General features: G+C 39.6%; 1 protein-coding gene across 4 annotated transcripts in view; it reads left to right on the top strand.

Annotated features, from left to right (window-relative positions):
- mpp7a (MAGUK p55 scaffold protein 7a) overlaps nt 1-14,725 on the top strand; it is a 162,009-nt gene that overhangs the window by 69,339 nt on the left and 77,945 nt on the right. For all 4 annotated transcript variants that reach the window (XM_072913444.1, XM_061965919.2, XM_072913446.1 and 1 more), the window contains exons 3-4: nt 10,189-10,307; nt 10,445-10,522. In XM_072913444.1, coding sequence (XP_072769545.1) covers nt 10,189-10,307; nt 10,445-10,522 — 197 coding nt within the window. The remainder of the gene's footprint in view (nt 1-10,188; nt 10,308-10,444; nt 10,523-14,725) is intronic.

Below are 14,725 nucleotides of genomic sequence, written 5' to 3'. Positions count from 1 at the left end.
TTCAGTCGCAGTCCAAAGTTGTAATCAATAAGTTCCTTATTATTCTCCTATCCTCTTGTTGTGGGGCAGACTGGCTCGTACAGGCACATGCATGCTGGAATATTACAAATGATGACACAAAATAGCGTCTTGATAGTCTGTGAAAGAAAATCGATGCAAAATGTGTTGAAAGCACCAGTGTCGATTTTGTTAACTAATACTTTTCATCTTAGTTGTACTAAACCAGGGGTGCTCATTACGTCGATCGCGAGCTACCGGTCGATCTCGGAGGGTGTGTCAGTCGATCACCAGCCAGGCATTAAAAAAATAGTCCTAAAAATGAGCGATCATAAATCTTCACTATGACGTCACTTTCGTCACTTGATTGACATTCACGGCACCCGAGGGTCTTCTGAGATGACGCTGGCTGCTGCCAGCTCAGTAAAATTACCGACTGGAAGGCGAGAAACACTTTATTTCAACAGACTCTGGCGCCGTACCTGTCGTCAAAACTCCAAAGACCGACTGCACAGTTGCACAGTTGCGCTAACAAAATAAGAATCTCAGAAAGCTGGCGTGCACAAGCTAGCAAGCTACGGAGTTTGCCGACAATGTATTTCTTGTAAAGTGTATACAAAGGAGTACGGAAGCTGGACAAATAAGATGCCCAAAACCAACCACTTTCATGTGGTATTGGACAGAAAGGAGGGCTTTTTTTCTCCTCCATTCGATAATGCGGACGTTATCATCACCACTGTCTGATTCCAATCAATGCAAAAGTCATCAGAATCAGGTAATACACCAACTTATATTCTTGTCTTCATGAAAGAAAGGAATCTATATGTGTTAACATGCTTGTATTATCTTTAAACACTTTTAACTTATTAACAATATTAACTATATGTGTTAAACATGCTTGTATTATCTTTAAACACCTTTAACTTGTTAACAATATTAACTATATGTGTTAAACATGCTTGTATTATCTTTAAACACCTTTAACTTGTCAACAATATTAACTATATGTATTAAACATACTTGTATTATCTTTAAACACCTTTAATTTATTAACAATATTAACTGTGTTAAACATGCTTGTATTATCATTAAACACCTTTAAGTTGTTAACAATATTAACTATATGTATTAAACATTCTTGTATTATCATTAAACACCTTTAATTTATTAACAATATTAACTGTGTTAAACATGCTTGTATTATCATTAAACACCTTTAACTTGTTAACAATATTAAGTATATGTGTTAAACATGCTTGCATTATCTTTAAACACCTTTAACTTGTTAACAATATTAACTATATGTGTTAAACATGCTTGCATTATCTTTAAACACCTTTAACTTGACAACAATATTAACTATATGTGTTAAACATGCCTGTATTATCTTTAAACACCTTTAACTTGTTAACAATATTAACTATATGTGTTAAACATGCTTGTATTATCTTTAAACACCTTTAAGTTGTTAACAATATTAACTATATGTATTAAACATTCTTGTATTATCATTAAACACCTTTAATTTATTAACAATATTAACTGTGTTAAACATGGTTGTATTATCATTAAACACCTTTAACTTATTAATAATATTAACTATATGTGTTAAACATGCTTGTATTATCTTTAACCACCTTTAACTTGTTAACAATATTAACTATATGTGTTAAACATGCTTGTATTATCTTTAAACACCTTTAACTTGTTAACAATATTAACTATATGTGTTAAACATGCTTGTATTATCATTAAACACCTTTAACTTGTTAACAATATTAACTATATGTGTTAAACATGCTTGCATTATCTTTAAACACCTTTAACTTGTCAACAATATTAACTATATGTGTTAAACATGCTTGTATTATCTTTAAACACCTTTAACTTGTCAACAATATTAACTATATGTGTTAAACATGCTTGCATTATCTTTAAACACCTTTAACTTATTAACAATATTAACTATATGTATTAAACATACTTGTATTATCATTAAACACCTTTAATTTATTAACAATATGTGTTAAACATGCTTGTATTATCTTTAAACACCTTTAACTTGTTAACAATATTAACTATATGTATTAAACATTCTTGTATTATCATTAAACACCTTTAATTTATTAACAATATTAACTATATGTGTTAAACATGCTTGTATTACCATTAAACACCTTTAACTTGTTAACAAAAACATATATTTCATAAATAAGTAAATATAAATGATATATATGAATGAGGTAGATCCCCACGACTTGATCAATTGAAAAGTAGCTCGCCTGCAGAAAAAGTGTGAGCACCCCTGTACTAAACAATCTATTTTCACCTAAGGCGTTAATGGAACAAAACAAACGCACGTTGACTAAGAAGATGACAAAATTAACTGACATTTTACTCGACGAATAAAAACGAAACAGAAACGAAATCCAAGCACATTTAATTTTGTCTCGTAAATAGGCGGGATGAGTTCGGTATACAGCCAATCACAGCTCTTTAACAGCGTATTAAGAAAGGGGTCAGGGGTTAGTTCCCTAAGAGAGCCAATCAAATGCTTTTCATTGTGAGAGGAGGAAGTTGGATTATTTACCGTATTTTCCGCACCATAAGCCGCCCTGGGTTATAAGCCGCGCCTTCAATGAACGGCATATTTCAAAACTTTGTCCACCTATAAGCCGCCCCGTGTTGTAAGCCGCATCTAACTGCGCTAAAGGAATGTCAAAAAAACAGTCAGATAGGTCAGTCAAACTTTAATAATATATTAAAAACCAGCGTGATGTGGGCGCGCATGGAGTCGTATATCAACATGGACGGAGCTGCGTGAAAAAAGCCACCCGGCCTCTTCGCGTAAACTTACCTTAACCACTCGCTCATCTTTTCTTCATCCATCCATCCCTTCGAGTTAGCTTTTATGATGACGCCGGCTGGAAAGGTCTCTTTTGGCAAGGTCTTCCTTTTGAATATCACCATGGGTGGAAGTTTCTGGCCATTAGCATGGCAAGCTAGAACCACAGTGAAGGATGACTTCTCATTCCCTGTGGTGCGAATATTCACCGTACGTGCTCCCGTTGTATCCACAGTGCGGTTCACAGGAATATCAGTTGCTGTGAAATAGTAATCCGTGTGCGGATGGAGAGATTGCGTCTTTTCGTGAACCGGATCCCGGTCGCTTTGTAGGAGCCATTTTGTGGTCTTTACAGATGTAAACACACAAAGGAAATGATAATATCCGCGCGCTTTTTCTTCTTCTACGCGGGCGGGTGGTTGCTTACAGTAGAAGAAGAAGCGCTTCCTGTTCTATGGGGGCGGGTGCTTACCTTGGCGGTTGCTTGCGTAGAAGAAGAAGCGCTTCCTGTTCTACCGGGAAAAAAGATGGCGGCTGTTTACCGAAGTTGCGAGACCGAAACTTTATGAAAATGAATCTTAATATTTATCCATATATAAAGCGCACCGGGTTATAAGGCGCACCGTCAGCTTTTGAGTAAATTTGTGGTTTTTAGGTGCGGCTAATAGTGCGGAAAATACGGTATATATACAGTGGTGGTCAAAAGTGTACATACACTTGTAAAGAACATCATGTCATGGCTGTCTGGACTTTACAATCATTATTATTTTTTTGTGATGTAGTGATTGGAGCACATACTTGTTGGTCACAAAAAACATTCATGAAGTTTGCTTCTTTTATGAATTTATTATGGCTCTACTGAAAATGTGAGGGTCAAAAGTATACATACAGCAATGTTAATATTTGCTTACATGTCCCTTGGCAAGTTTACCTGCAATAAGGCGCTTTTGGTAGCCATCCACAAGCTTCTGCCTGACCACTTGACCACTAAATCGCTGCAGTTCAGCTAAATGTGTTGCTTTTCTGACATGGACTTGTTTCTTCAGCATTGTCCACACCTTTAAGTCAGGACTTTGGGAAGGCCTATTCTAAAACCTTCATTCTAGCCCAGTGGTTCTTAACCTGGGTTGGATGGAACCCTAGGGGTTGGGTGAGTCGGACTCAGTGGTTCGGCGTAGGTCGAGACACACCCGACTCATGGTGTAAATAAAAACTTCTCCCTATCGGCGTATTACGGATACAACAACAGCAGAAGTCAGACTGATTTGCGGGTGTGTAATTTGTTGTGAGTTTATGCACTGTGTTGGTTTTGTTCTTTGAACAAGGTGATGTTCATTTTGTGCACCAGTAATAAAACATGGTAACACTTTAGTATGGGGAACATATTCACCATTAATTAGTTGCTTATTAACATGCAAAGTAGTAACATATTGGCTCTTAACTAGTCATTATTAATTACTTATTAATGCCTTATTCACCTCATTATAACCCTAACCCTCTAACCCTAACCAAATAACTCTAAATGAAGTCTTTGTTACTTAGAATATGTTCCCCATACTAAGGTGTTACCAAAAACATATAACTTTGTCTTGAATTTGAAAAAAAAACATTTTATTTTTCACTAAAGAAGGGTTCGGTGAATGCGCGTATGAAACTGGTGGGGTTCTGTACCACCAACCAGGTTAAGAACCACTGTTCTAGCCTGATTTAGCCATTCCTTTACCATCTTTGAGGTGTGTTTGGGGTCATTGTCCTGTTGGAATACTACCACCACCATGCTTGACGGTAGGAATGGTGTTCCTGGGATTAAAGGCCTCACTTTTTCTCCTCCAAACATATTGCTGGGTATTGTGGCCAAACAGCTCCATTTTTGTTTCATTTGACATCAAATGGACAAAGATAAGACCTTCTGGAGGAAAGTTCTGTGGTCATATATATATATATATATATATATCCATCCATCCATCTTCTTCCGCTTATCCGAGGTCGGGTCGCGGGGGCAGCAGCCTAAGCAGGGAAGCCCAGACTTCCCTCTCCCCAGCCACTTCGTCCAGCTCTTCCTGTGGGACCCCGAGGCGTTCCCAGGCCAGCCGGGAGACATAGTCTTCCCAACGTGTCCTGGGTCTTCCTCGCGGCCTCCTACCGGTCGGACGTGCCCTAAACACCTCCCTAGGGAGGCGTTCGGGTGGCATCCTGACCAGATGCCCGAACCCACCTCATCTGGCTCCTCTCGATGTGGAGGAGCAGCGGCTTTACTTTGAGCTCCTCCCGGATGGCAGAGCTTCTCACCCTATCTCTAAGGGAGAGCCCTGCCACCCGGCGGAGGAAACTCATTTCGGCCGCTTGTACCCGTGATCTTGTCCTTTTGGTCATAACCCAAAGCTCATGACCATAGGTGAGGATGGGAACGTAGATTGACCGGTAAATTGAGAGCTTTGCCTTCCGGCTCAGCTCCTTCTTCACCACAACGGACCGATACAGCGTCCGCATTACTGAAGACGCCGCACCGATCCGCCTGTCGATCTCACGATCCACTCTTCCCTCACTCGTGAACAAGACTCCGAGGTACTTGAACTCCTCCACTTGGGGCAAGATCTCCTCCCCAACCCGGAGATGGCACTCCACCCTTTTCCGGGTGAGAACCATGGACTCGGACTTGGAGGTGCTGATTCTCATCCCAGTCGCTTCACACTCGGCTGCGAACTGATCCAGTGAGAGCTGAAGATCCTGGCCAGATGAAGCCATCAGGACCACATCATCTGCAAAAAGCAGAGACCTAATCCTGCAGCCACCAAACCAGATCCCCTCAACGCCTTGACTGCGCCTAGAAATTCTGTCCATAAAAGTTATGAACAGAATCGGTGACAAAGAGCAGCCTTGGCGGAGTCCAACCCTCACTGGAAACGTGTCCGACTTACTACCGGCAATGCGGACCAAGCTCTGACACTGATCATACAGGGAGCGGACTGCCACAATCAGACAGTCCGATACTCCATACTCTCTGAGCACTCCCCACAGGACTTCCCGAGGGACACGGTCGAATGCCTTCTCCAAGTCCACAAAACACATGTAGACTGGTTGGGCAAACTCCCATGCACCCTCAAGGACCCTGCCGAGAGTATAGAGCTGGTCCACAGTTCCACGACCAGGACGAAAACCACACTGTTCCTCCTGAATCCGAGGTTCGACTATCCGGTGTAGCCTCCTCTCCAGTACACCTGAATAGACCTTACCGGGAAGGCTGAGGAGTGTGATCCCACGATAGTTAGAACACACCCTCCGGTTCCCCTTCTTAAAGAGAGGAACCACCACCCCGGTCTGCCAATCCAGAGGTACCGCCCCCGATGTCCACGCGATGCTGCAGAGTCTTGTCAACCAAGACAGCCCCACAGCATCCAGAGCCTTAAGGAACTCCGGGCGGATCTCATCTACCCCTGGGGCCTTGCCACCGAGGAGCTTTTTAAACTCAATATACATATATATATATATATATATATATATATATATATACACCGTATTTTTCGGACTATAAGTGGCAGTTTTTTTCATAGTTTGGCCGGGGGTGCGACTTATACTCAGGAGCGACTTATGTGTGAAATGATGAACACATTAGCGTAAAATATCAAATAATATTGATCTCATTCACGTAAGAGACTAGACGTATAAGATTTCATGGGATTTAGCGATTAGGAGTGACAGATTGTTTGGTAAACGTATAGCATGTTCTATATGTTATAGTTATTTGAACGACTCTTACCATAATATGTTACGTTAACATACCAGTTGCTTATTTATGCCTCATATAACGTACACTTATTCAGCCTTGTGACACAGAAGGACGACACCGCAGCACTTCAATAAAACACAAGCAGATCTTCTGTTTCTAGCCGATACTACATTAAAAAATAACGTAATATAACGCAGTAATGCATCATGTAGTAACGGTAACTGAGTTACTGAATATAAAAAATAACGCGTTAGATTACTAGTTACCAACACTGTGCCTCATATAACGTACACTTATTCAGCCTGTTGTTCACTATTCTTGATTTATTTTAAATTGCCTTTCAAATGTCTATTCTTGCTGTTGGCTTTTATCAAATACATTTCCCCCCAAAAAATGCGACTTATACTCCAGTGCGACTTATATATGTTTTTTTTCCTTCTTTATTATGCGTTTTCGGCCGGTGCGCCTTATACTCCGGAGCGACTTATACTCTGAAAAATACGGTATATGTAAATGTAAATTAGATCAATAATGTTTACTATCAAAACATATTTTGTCATTTTTGTTATTGTTTACAAATCCAAAAGGGCTGTGAGGCAAAAACCAAAACAAGGAAATAATTTCAACATGTAATTGATATTTTTATTAATCATTGAATGAACTTGAAAATAATGAAGTATCAGTATTGGTGTGGCCGATGTAAATACTTGGTATTGGACCGATACCGGCATTTTCGAGCATTGAATAAGTGCTTATTATGTTTTAACAGAAGTGTTCATGTTACACCAGAAATGAACGATTACATTAATAATAGTTTTGAGAAAATACAAACCCCGTTTCCATATGAGTCGGGAAATTGTGTTAGATGTAAATATAAACGGAATACAATGATTTGCAAATCATTTTCAACCAATGTTCACCACTGTGTTACATCACCTTTCCTTTTAACAACACTCAATAAACGATTGGGAACTGAGGAAACTAATTGTTGAAGATTTGAAAGTGGAATTATTTCCCATTCTTGTTTTATGTAGAGCTTCAGTCGTTCAACAGTCGTATTTTACGCTTCTTAATGCGCCACACATTTTCAATGGGAGACAGGTCTGGACTGCAGGCGGGCCAGGAAAGTACCCGCGCTCTTTTTTTTTTACGAAGCCACGCTGTTGTAACACGTGCTGAATGTGGCTTGGCATTGTCTTGCTGAAATAAGCAGGGGCGTCCATGAAAAAGACGGCGCTCCAAAACCTGTATGTACCTTTCAGCGTTAATGGTGCCTTCACAGATGTGTAAGTTACCCATGCTTTGGGCGCTAATACACCTCCATACCATCACACATGCTGGCTTTTTGAACTTTGCGTCGATAACAGTCTGGATGGTTCGCTTCCCCTTTGGTACGGATGACACGATGTCGAATATTTCCAAAAACAATTTGAAATGTGGACTCGTCAGACCACAGAACACTTTTCCACTTTGCATGAGTCCATCTTAGATGAGCTCGGGCCCATAGAAGGTGGCGGCGTTTCTGGGTGTTGTTGATAAATGGCTTTCGCTTTTGCATAGTAGAGCTTTAACTTGCACTTACAGATGTAGCGACCAACTGTATTTAGTGACAGTGGTTTTCTGAAGTGTTCCTGAGCCCATGTGGTGATATCCTTTAGAGATTGATGTCAGTTTTGGATATAGGGATCGATGTTGGTTTCCGGCCATGCCGCTTACGTGGAGTGATTTCTCCAAAATTCTCTGAACCTTTTGATGATATTATGGACCGTAGTTGTTCGAAATCCCTAAATTTCTTGCAATTGCACTTTGAGAAACGTTGTTCTTAAACTGTTTGACTATTTGCTCATGTGGTGATATCCTTTAGAGATTGATGTCGGGTTTTTGATACAGTGCCGTCTGAGGGATCGATGTTGGTTTCCGGCCATGCCGCTTACGTGGAGTGATTTCTCCAGATTCTCTGAACCTTTTGATGATATTACGGACCGTAGATGTTGAAATCCCTAAATTTCTTGCAATTGCACTTTGAGAAACGTTGTTCTTAAACTGTTTGACTAGGGGGTGGATGAGATCCGCCCGGAGTTCCTTAAGGCTCTGGATGCTGTGGGGCTGTCTTGGTTGACAAGACTCTGCAGCATCGCGTGGACATCGGGGGCGGTACCTCTGGATTGGCAGACCGGGGTGGTGGTTCCTCTCTTTAAGAAGGGGAACCGGAGGGTGTGTTCTAACTATCGTGGGATCACACTCCTCAGCCTTCCCGGTAAGGTCTATTCAGGTGTACTGGAGAGGAGGCTACGCCGGATAGTCGAACCTCGGATTCAGGAGGAACAGTGTGGTTTTCGTCCTGGTCGTGGAACTGTGGACCAGCTCTATACTCTCGGCAGGGTCCTTGAGGGTGCATGGGAGTTTGCCCAACCAGTCTACATGTACTTTGTGGACTTGGAGAAGGCATTCGACCGTGTCCCTCGGGAAGTCCTGTGGGGAGTGCTCAGAGAGTATGGGGTATCGGACTGTCTGATTGTGGCAGTCCGCTCCCTGTATGATCAGTGTCAGAGCTTGGTCCGCATTGCCGGCAGTAAGTCGGACACGTTTCCAGTGAGGGTTGGACTTCGCCAAGGCTGCCCTTTGTCACCGATTCTGTTCATAACTTTTATGGACAGAATTTCTAGGCGCAGTCAAGGCGTTGAGGGGATCCGGTTTGGTGGCTGCAGGATTAGGTCTCTGCTTTTTGCAGATGATGTGGTCCTGATGGCTTCATCTGGCCAGCTCTCACTGGATCGGTTCGCAGCCGAGTGTGAAGCGACTGGGATGGGAATCAGCACCTCCAAGTCCGAGTCCATGGTTCTCGCCCGGGAAAGGGTGGAGTGCCATCTCCGGGTTGGGGAGGAGATCTTGCCCCAAGTGGAGGAGTTCAAGTACCTCGGAGTCTTGTTCACGATTGAGGGAAGAGTGGATCGTGAGATCGACAGGCGGATCGGTGCGGCGTCTTCAGTAATGCGGACGCTGTATCGATCCGTTGTGGTGAAGAAGGAGCTGAGCCGGAAGGCAAAGCTCTCAATTTACCGGTCGATCTACGTTCCCATCCTCACCTATGGTCATGAGCTTTGGGTTATGACCGAAAGGACAAGATCACGGGCCGAAATGAGTTTCCTCCGCCGGGTGGCGGGGCTCTCCCTTAGAGATAGGGTGAGAAGCTCTGCCATCCGGGAGGAGCTCAAAGAAAAGCCGCTGCTCCTCCACATGGAGAGGAGCCAGATGAGGTGGTTCGGGCATCTGGTCAGGATGCCACCCGAACGCCTCCCTAGGGAGGTGTTTAGGGCACGTCCGACCGGTAGGAGGCCGCGGGGAAGACCCAGGACACGTTGGGAAGACTATGTCTCCCGGCTGGCCTGGGAACGCCTCGGGATCCCCCAGGAGGAGCTGGACGAAGTGGCTGGGGAGAGGGAAGTCTGGGCTTCCCTGCTTAGGCTGCTGCCCCCGCGACCCGACCTCGGATAAGCGGAAGAAGATGGATGGATGGATGGATGGATGGATGTTGTGACATATATCATTATCACAGGAGACTGCAGGAAATACACCGATACAGGTTCTAGGCAATGATGTGTGCTCTTCTTCCTACCAGGTCTGCACGAGCTGCTGGCAGCGTTGCCTTCAAAACTGCAGCCTTGTGTCGGCCAGCCTGAGGACAAGACTTTCCTTCAGCACATGTTTGGGGAGAAAAGCCTGCAGTCATTGTTCAAGGCAAAATACTAGCAACTGTTATCACATTCATCTACCAATGTTTCAATGTCACACACTGTGCTACCAAACAATGTTTCAATGTCACACACTGTACTACCAAACAATGTTTCAATGTCACATACTGTGCTACCAAACAGATCCACGAAAGACTGCGACAATACGAGGAGAGCAAACCCACTCCCGTCTTGGACAGTGCGGCCATGTTGCCGACTGAAGTAAGTGGTTGCACTCCTTCGTTAGGTTGATGTTGGCGATAAATTATGAGGGGCCGTTAGGGACATTATTCAGAATTACCTCTTACATACACTACTGAAATGCTCTCACATAAACAACTGAAATCTTTTTCTTTTATACACACTACTGAAACACTCTTATAACACTACTGAAATGCTCTTACATACACTACTGAAATGCTCTTATAAATACTACTGAAACACCCTTATAAACACTACTGAAACACTCTTACATACACTACTGAAATGCTCTCACATAAACAACTGAAATCTTTTTCTTTTATACACACTACTGAAACACTCTTATAAACACTACTGAAATGCTCTTACATACACTACTGAAATGCTCTTATAAATACTACTGAAACACTCTTATAAACACTACTGAAACACTCTTACATACACTACTGAAATGCTCTCACATAAACAACTGAAATCTTTTTCTTTTATACACTACTGAAACACTCTTATAAACACTACTGAAATGCTCTTACATACACTACTGAAATGCTCTTATAAATACTACTGAAACACTCTTATAAACACTACTGAAACACTCTTACATACACTACTGAAATGCTCTCACATAAACAACTGAAATCTTTTTCTTTTATACACACTACTGAAACACTCTTATAAACACTACTGAAATGCTCTTACATACACTACTGAAATGCTCTTATAAATACTACTGAAACACTCTTATAAACACTACTGAAACACTCTTACATACACTACTGAAATGCTCTCACATAAACAACTGAAATCTTTTTCTTGTATACACACTACTGAAACACTCTTATAAACACTACTGAAATGCTCTTACATACACTACTGAAATGCTCTTATAAATACTACTGAAACACTCTTATAAACACTACTGAAACACTCTTACATACACTACTGAAATGCTCTCACATAAACAACTGAAATCTTTTTCTTTTATACACACTACTGAAACACTCTTATAAACACTACTGAAATGCTCTTACATACACTACTGAAATGCTCTTATAAATACTACTGAAACACTCTTATAAACACTACTGAAATGCTCTTACATACACTACTGAAACACTCTTATAAACACTACTGAAATGCTTTTACATACACTACTGAAACACTCTTATAAACACTACTGAAATGCTCTTACATACACTACTGAAACACTCTTATAAACACTACTGAAACATTCTTACATACACTACTGAAACTTTCTTATAAACACTACTGAAATGCTTTTACATACACTACTGAAACACTCTTATAAACACTACTGAAATGCTCTTACATATACTACTGAAACACTCTTATAAACACGACTGAAACACTCTTATAAACACTACTGAAACATTCTTACATACACTACTGAAACACTCTTATAAACACTACTGAAACATTCTTACAAAAACTACTGAAACACTCTTATAAACACTACTGAAACATTCTTACATACACTACTGAAACACTCTTATAAACACTACTGAAACATTCTTACATACACTACTGAAACACTTTTATAAACACTACTGAAACACTCTTACATACACTACTGAAACACTCTTATAAACACTACTGAAATGCTTTTACATACACTACTGAAACACTCTTATAAACACTACTGAAATGCTCTTACATACACTACTGAAATGCTCTTATAAATACTACTGAAACACTCTTATAAACACTACTGAAATGCTCTTACATACACTACTGAAACACTCTTATAAACACTACTGAAATGCTTTTACATACACTACTGAAACACTCTTATAAACACTACTGAAATGCTCTTACATATACTACTGAAACACTCTTATAAACACTACTGAAACACTCTTATAAACACTACTGAAATGCTCTTACATACACTACTGAAACACTCTCATAAACACTACTGAAATGCTTTTACATACACTACTGAAACACTCTTATAAACACTACTGAAATGCTCTTACATATACTACTGAAACACTCTTATAAACACTACTGAAACACTCTTATAAACACTACTGAAACGTTCTTACATACACTACTGAAACACTCTTATAAACACTACTGAAATGCTCTTACATACACTACTGAAATGCTCTTATAAACACTACTGAAACACTCTTATAAACACTACTGAAACACTCTTACATACACTACTGAAACACTCTTATAAACACTACTGAAATGCTCTTACATACACTACTGAAATGCTCTTATAAACACTACTGAAACACTCTTATAAACACTACTGAAACACTCTTACATACACTACTGAAACACTCTTATAAACACTACTGAAACACTCTTACATACACTACTGAAACACTCTTATAAACACTACTGAAATGCTCTTACATACACTACTGAAACACTCTTATAAACACTACTGAAATGCTCTTACATACACTACTGAAACACTCTTATAAACACTACTGAAATGCTTTTACATACACTACTGAAACACTCTTATAAACACTACTGAAATGCTTTTACATACACTACTGAAACACTCTTATAAACACTACTGAAATGCTCTTACATACACTACTGAAACACTCTTATAAACACTACTGAAATGCTCTTACATACACTACTGAAACACTCTTATAAACACTACTGAAATGCTTTTACATACACTACTGAAACACTCTTATAAACACTACTGAAATGCTTTTACATACACTACTGAAACACTCTTATAAACACTACTGAAATGCTCTTACATATACTACTGAAACACTCTTATAAACACTACTGAAATGCTCTTACATATACTACTGAAACACTCTTATAAACACTACTGAAACATTCTTACATACACTACTGAAACACTCTTATAAACACTACTGAAACATTCTTACATACACTACTGAAACACTCTTATAAACACTACTGAAACATTCTTACATACACTACTGAAACACTCTTATAAACACTACTGAAATGCTTTTACATACACTACTGAAACACTCTCATAAACACTACTGAAATGCTTTTACATACACTACTGAAACACTCTTATAAACACTACTGAAATGCTCTTACATATACTACTGAAACACTCTTATAAACACTACTGAAACATTCTTACATACACTACTGAAACACTCTCATAAACACTACTGAAATGCTTTTACATACACTACTGAAACACTCTTATAAACACTACTGAAATGCTCTTACATATACTACTGAAACACTCTTATAAACACTACTGAAACACTCTTATAAACACTACTGAAACACTCTTATAAACACTACTGAAACACTCTTATAAACACTACTGAAACACTCTTACATACACTACTGAAACACTCTTATAAACACTACTGAAACATTCTTACATACACTACTGAAACACTCTTATAAACACTACTGAAACACTCTTACATACACTACTGAAACACTCTTATAAACACTACTGAAACATTCTTACATACACTACTGAAACACTCTTATAAACACTACTGAAACATTCTTACATACACTACTGAAACACTCTTATAAACACTACTGAAATGCTTTTACATACACTACTGAAACACTCTCATAAACACTACTGAAATGCTTTTACATACACTACTGAAACACTCTTATAAACACTACTGAAATGCTCTTACATATACTACTGAAACACTCTTATAAACACTACTGAAACATTCTTACATACACTACTGAAACACTCTCATAAACACTACTGAAATGCTTTTACATACACTACTGAAACACTCTTATAAACACTACTGAAATGCTCTTACATATACTACTGAAACACTCTTATAAACACTACTGAAACACTCTTATAAACACTACTGAAACACTCTTATAAACACTACTGAAACACTCTTATAAACACTACTGAAACACTCTTACATACACTACTGAAACACTCTTATAAACACTACTGAAACATTCTTACATACACTACTGAAACACTCTTATAAACACTACTGAAACACTCTTACATACACTACTGAAACACTCTTATAAACACTACTGAAACATTCTTACATACACTACTGAAACACTCTTATAAACACTACTGAAACATTCTTACATACACTACTGAAACACTCTTATAAACACTACTGAAATGTTTTTGTCTCACGCACACACACACACACACACACACACCTGGAATTATTTTTCACTAGTATGTATAAACGTTTGTGTGAGAGCATTTCAGTAGTG

Source organism: Nerophis lumbriciformis, linkage group LG07 (assembly GCF_033978685.3).
Source record: "Nerophis lumbriciformis linkage group LG07, RoL_Nlum_v2.1, whole genome shotgun sequence".
NCBI classification, from domain to species: Eukaryota; Metazoa; Chordata; class Actinopteri; order Syngnathiformes; family Syngnathidae; genus Nerophis; species Nerophis lumbriciformis.
This window is presented reverse-complemented; position numbering and strand designations above follow the sequence as displayed.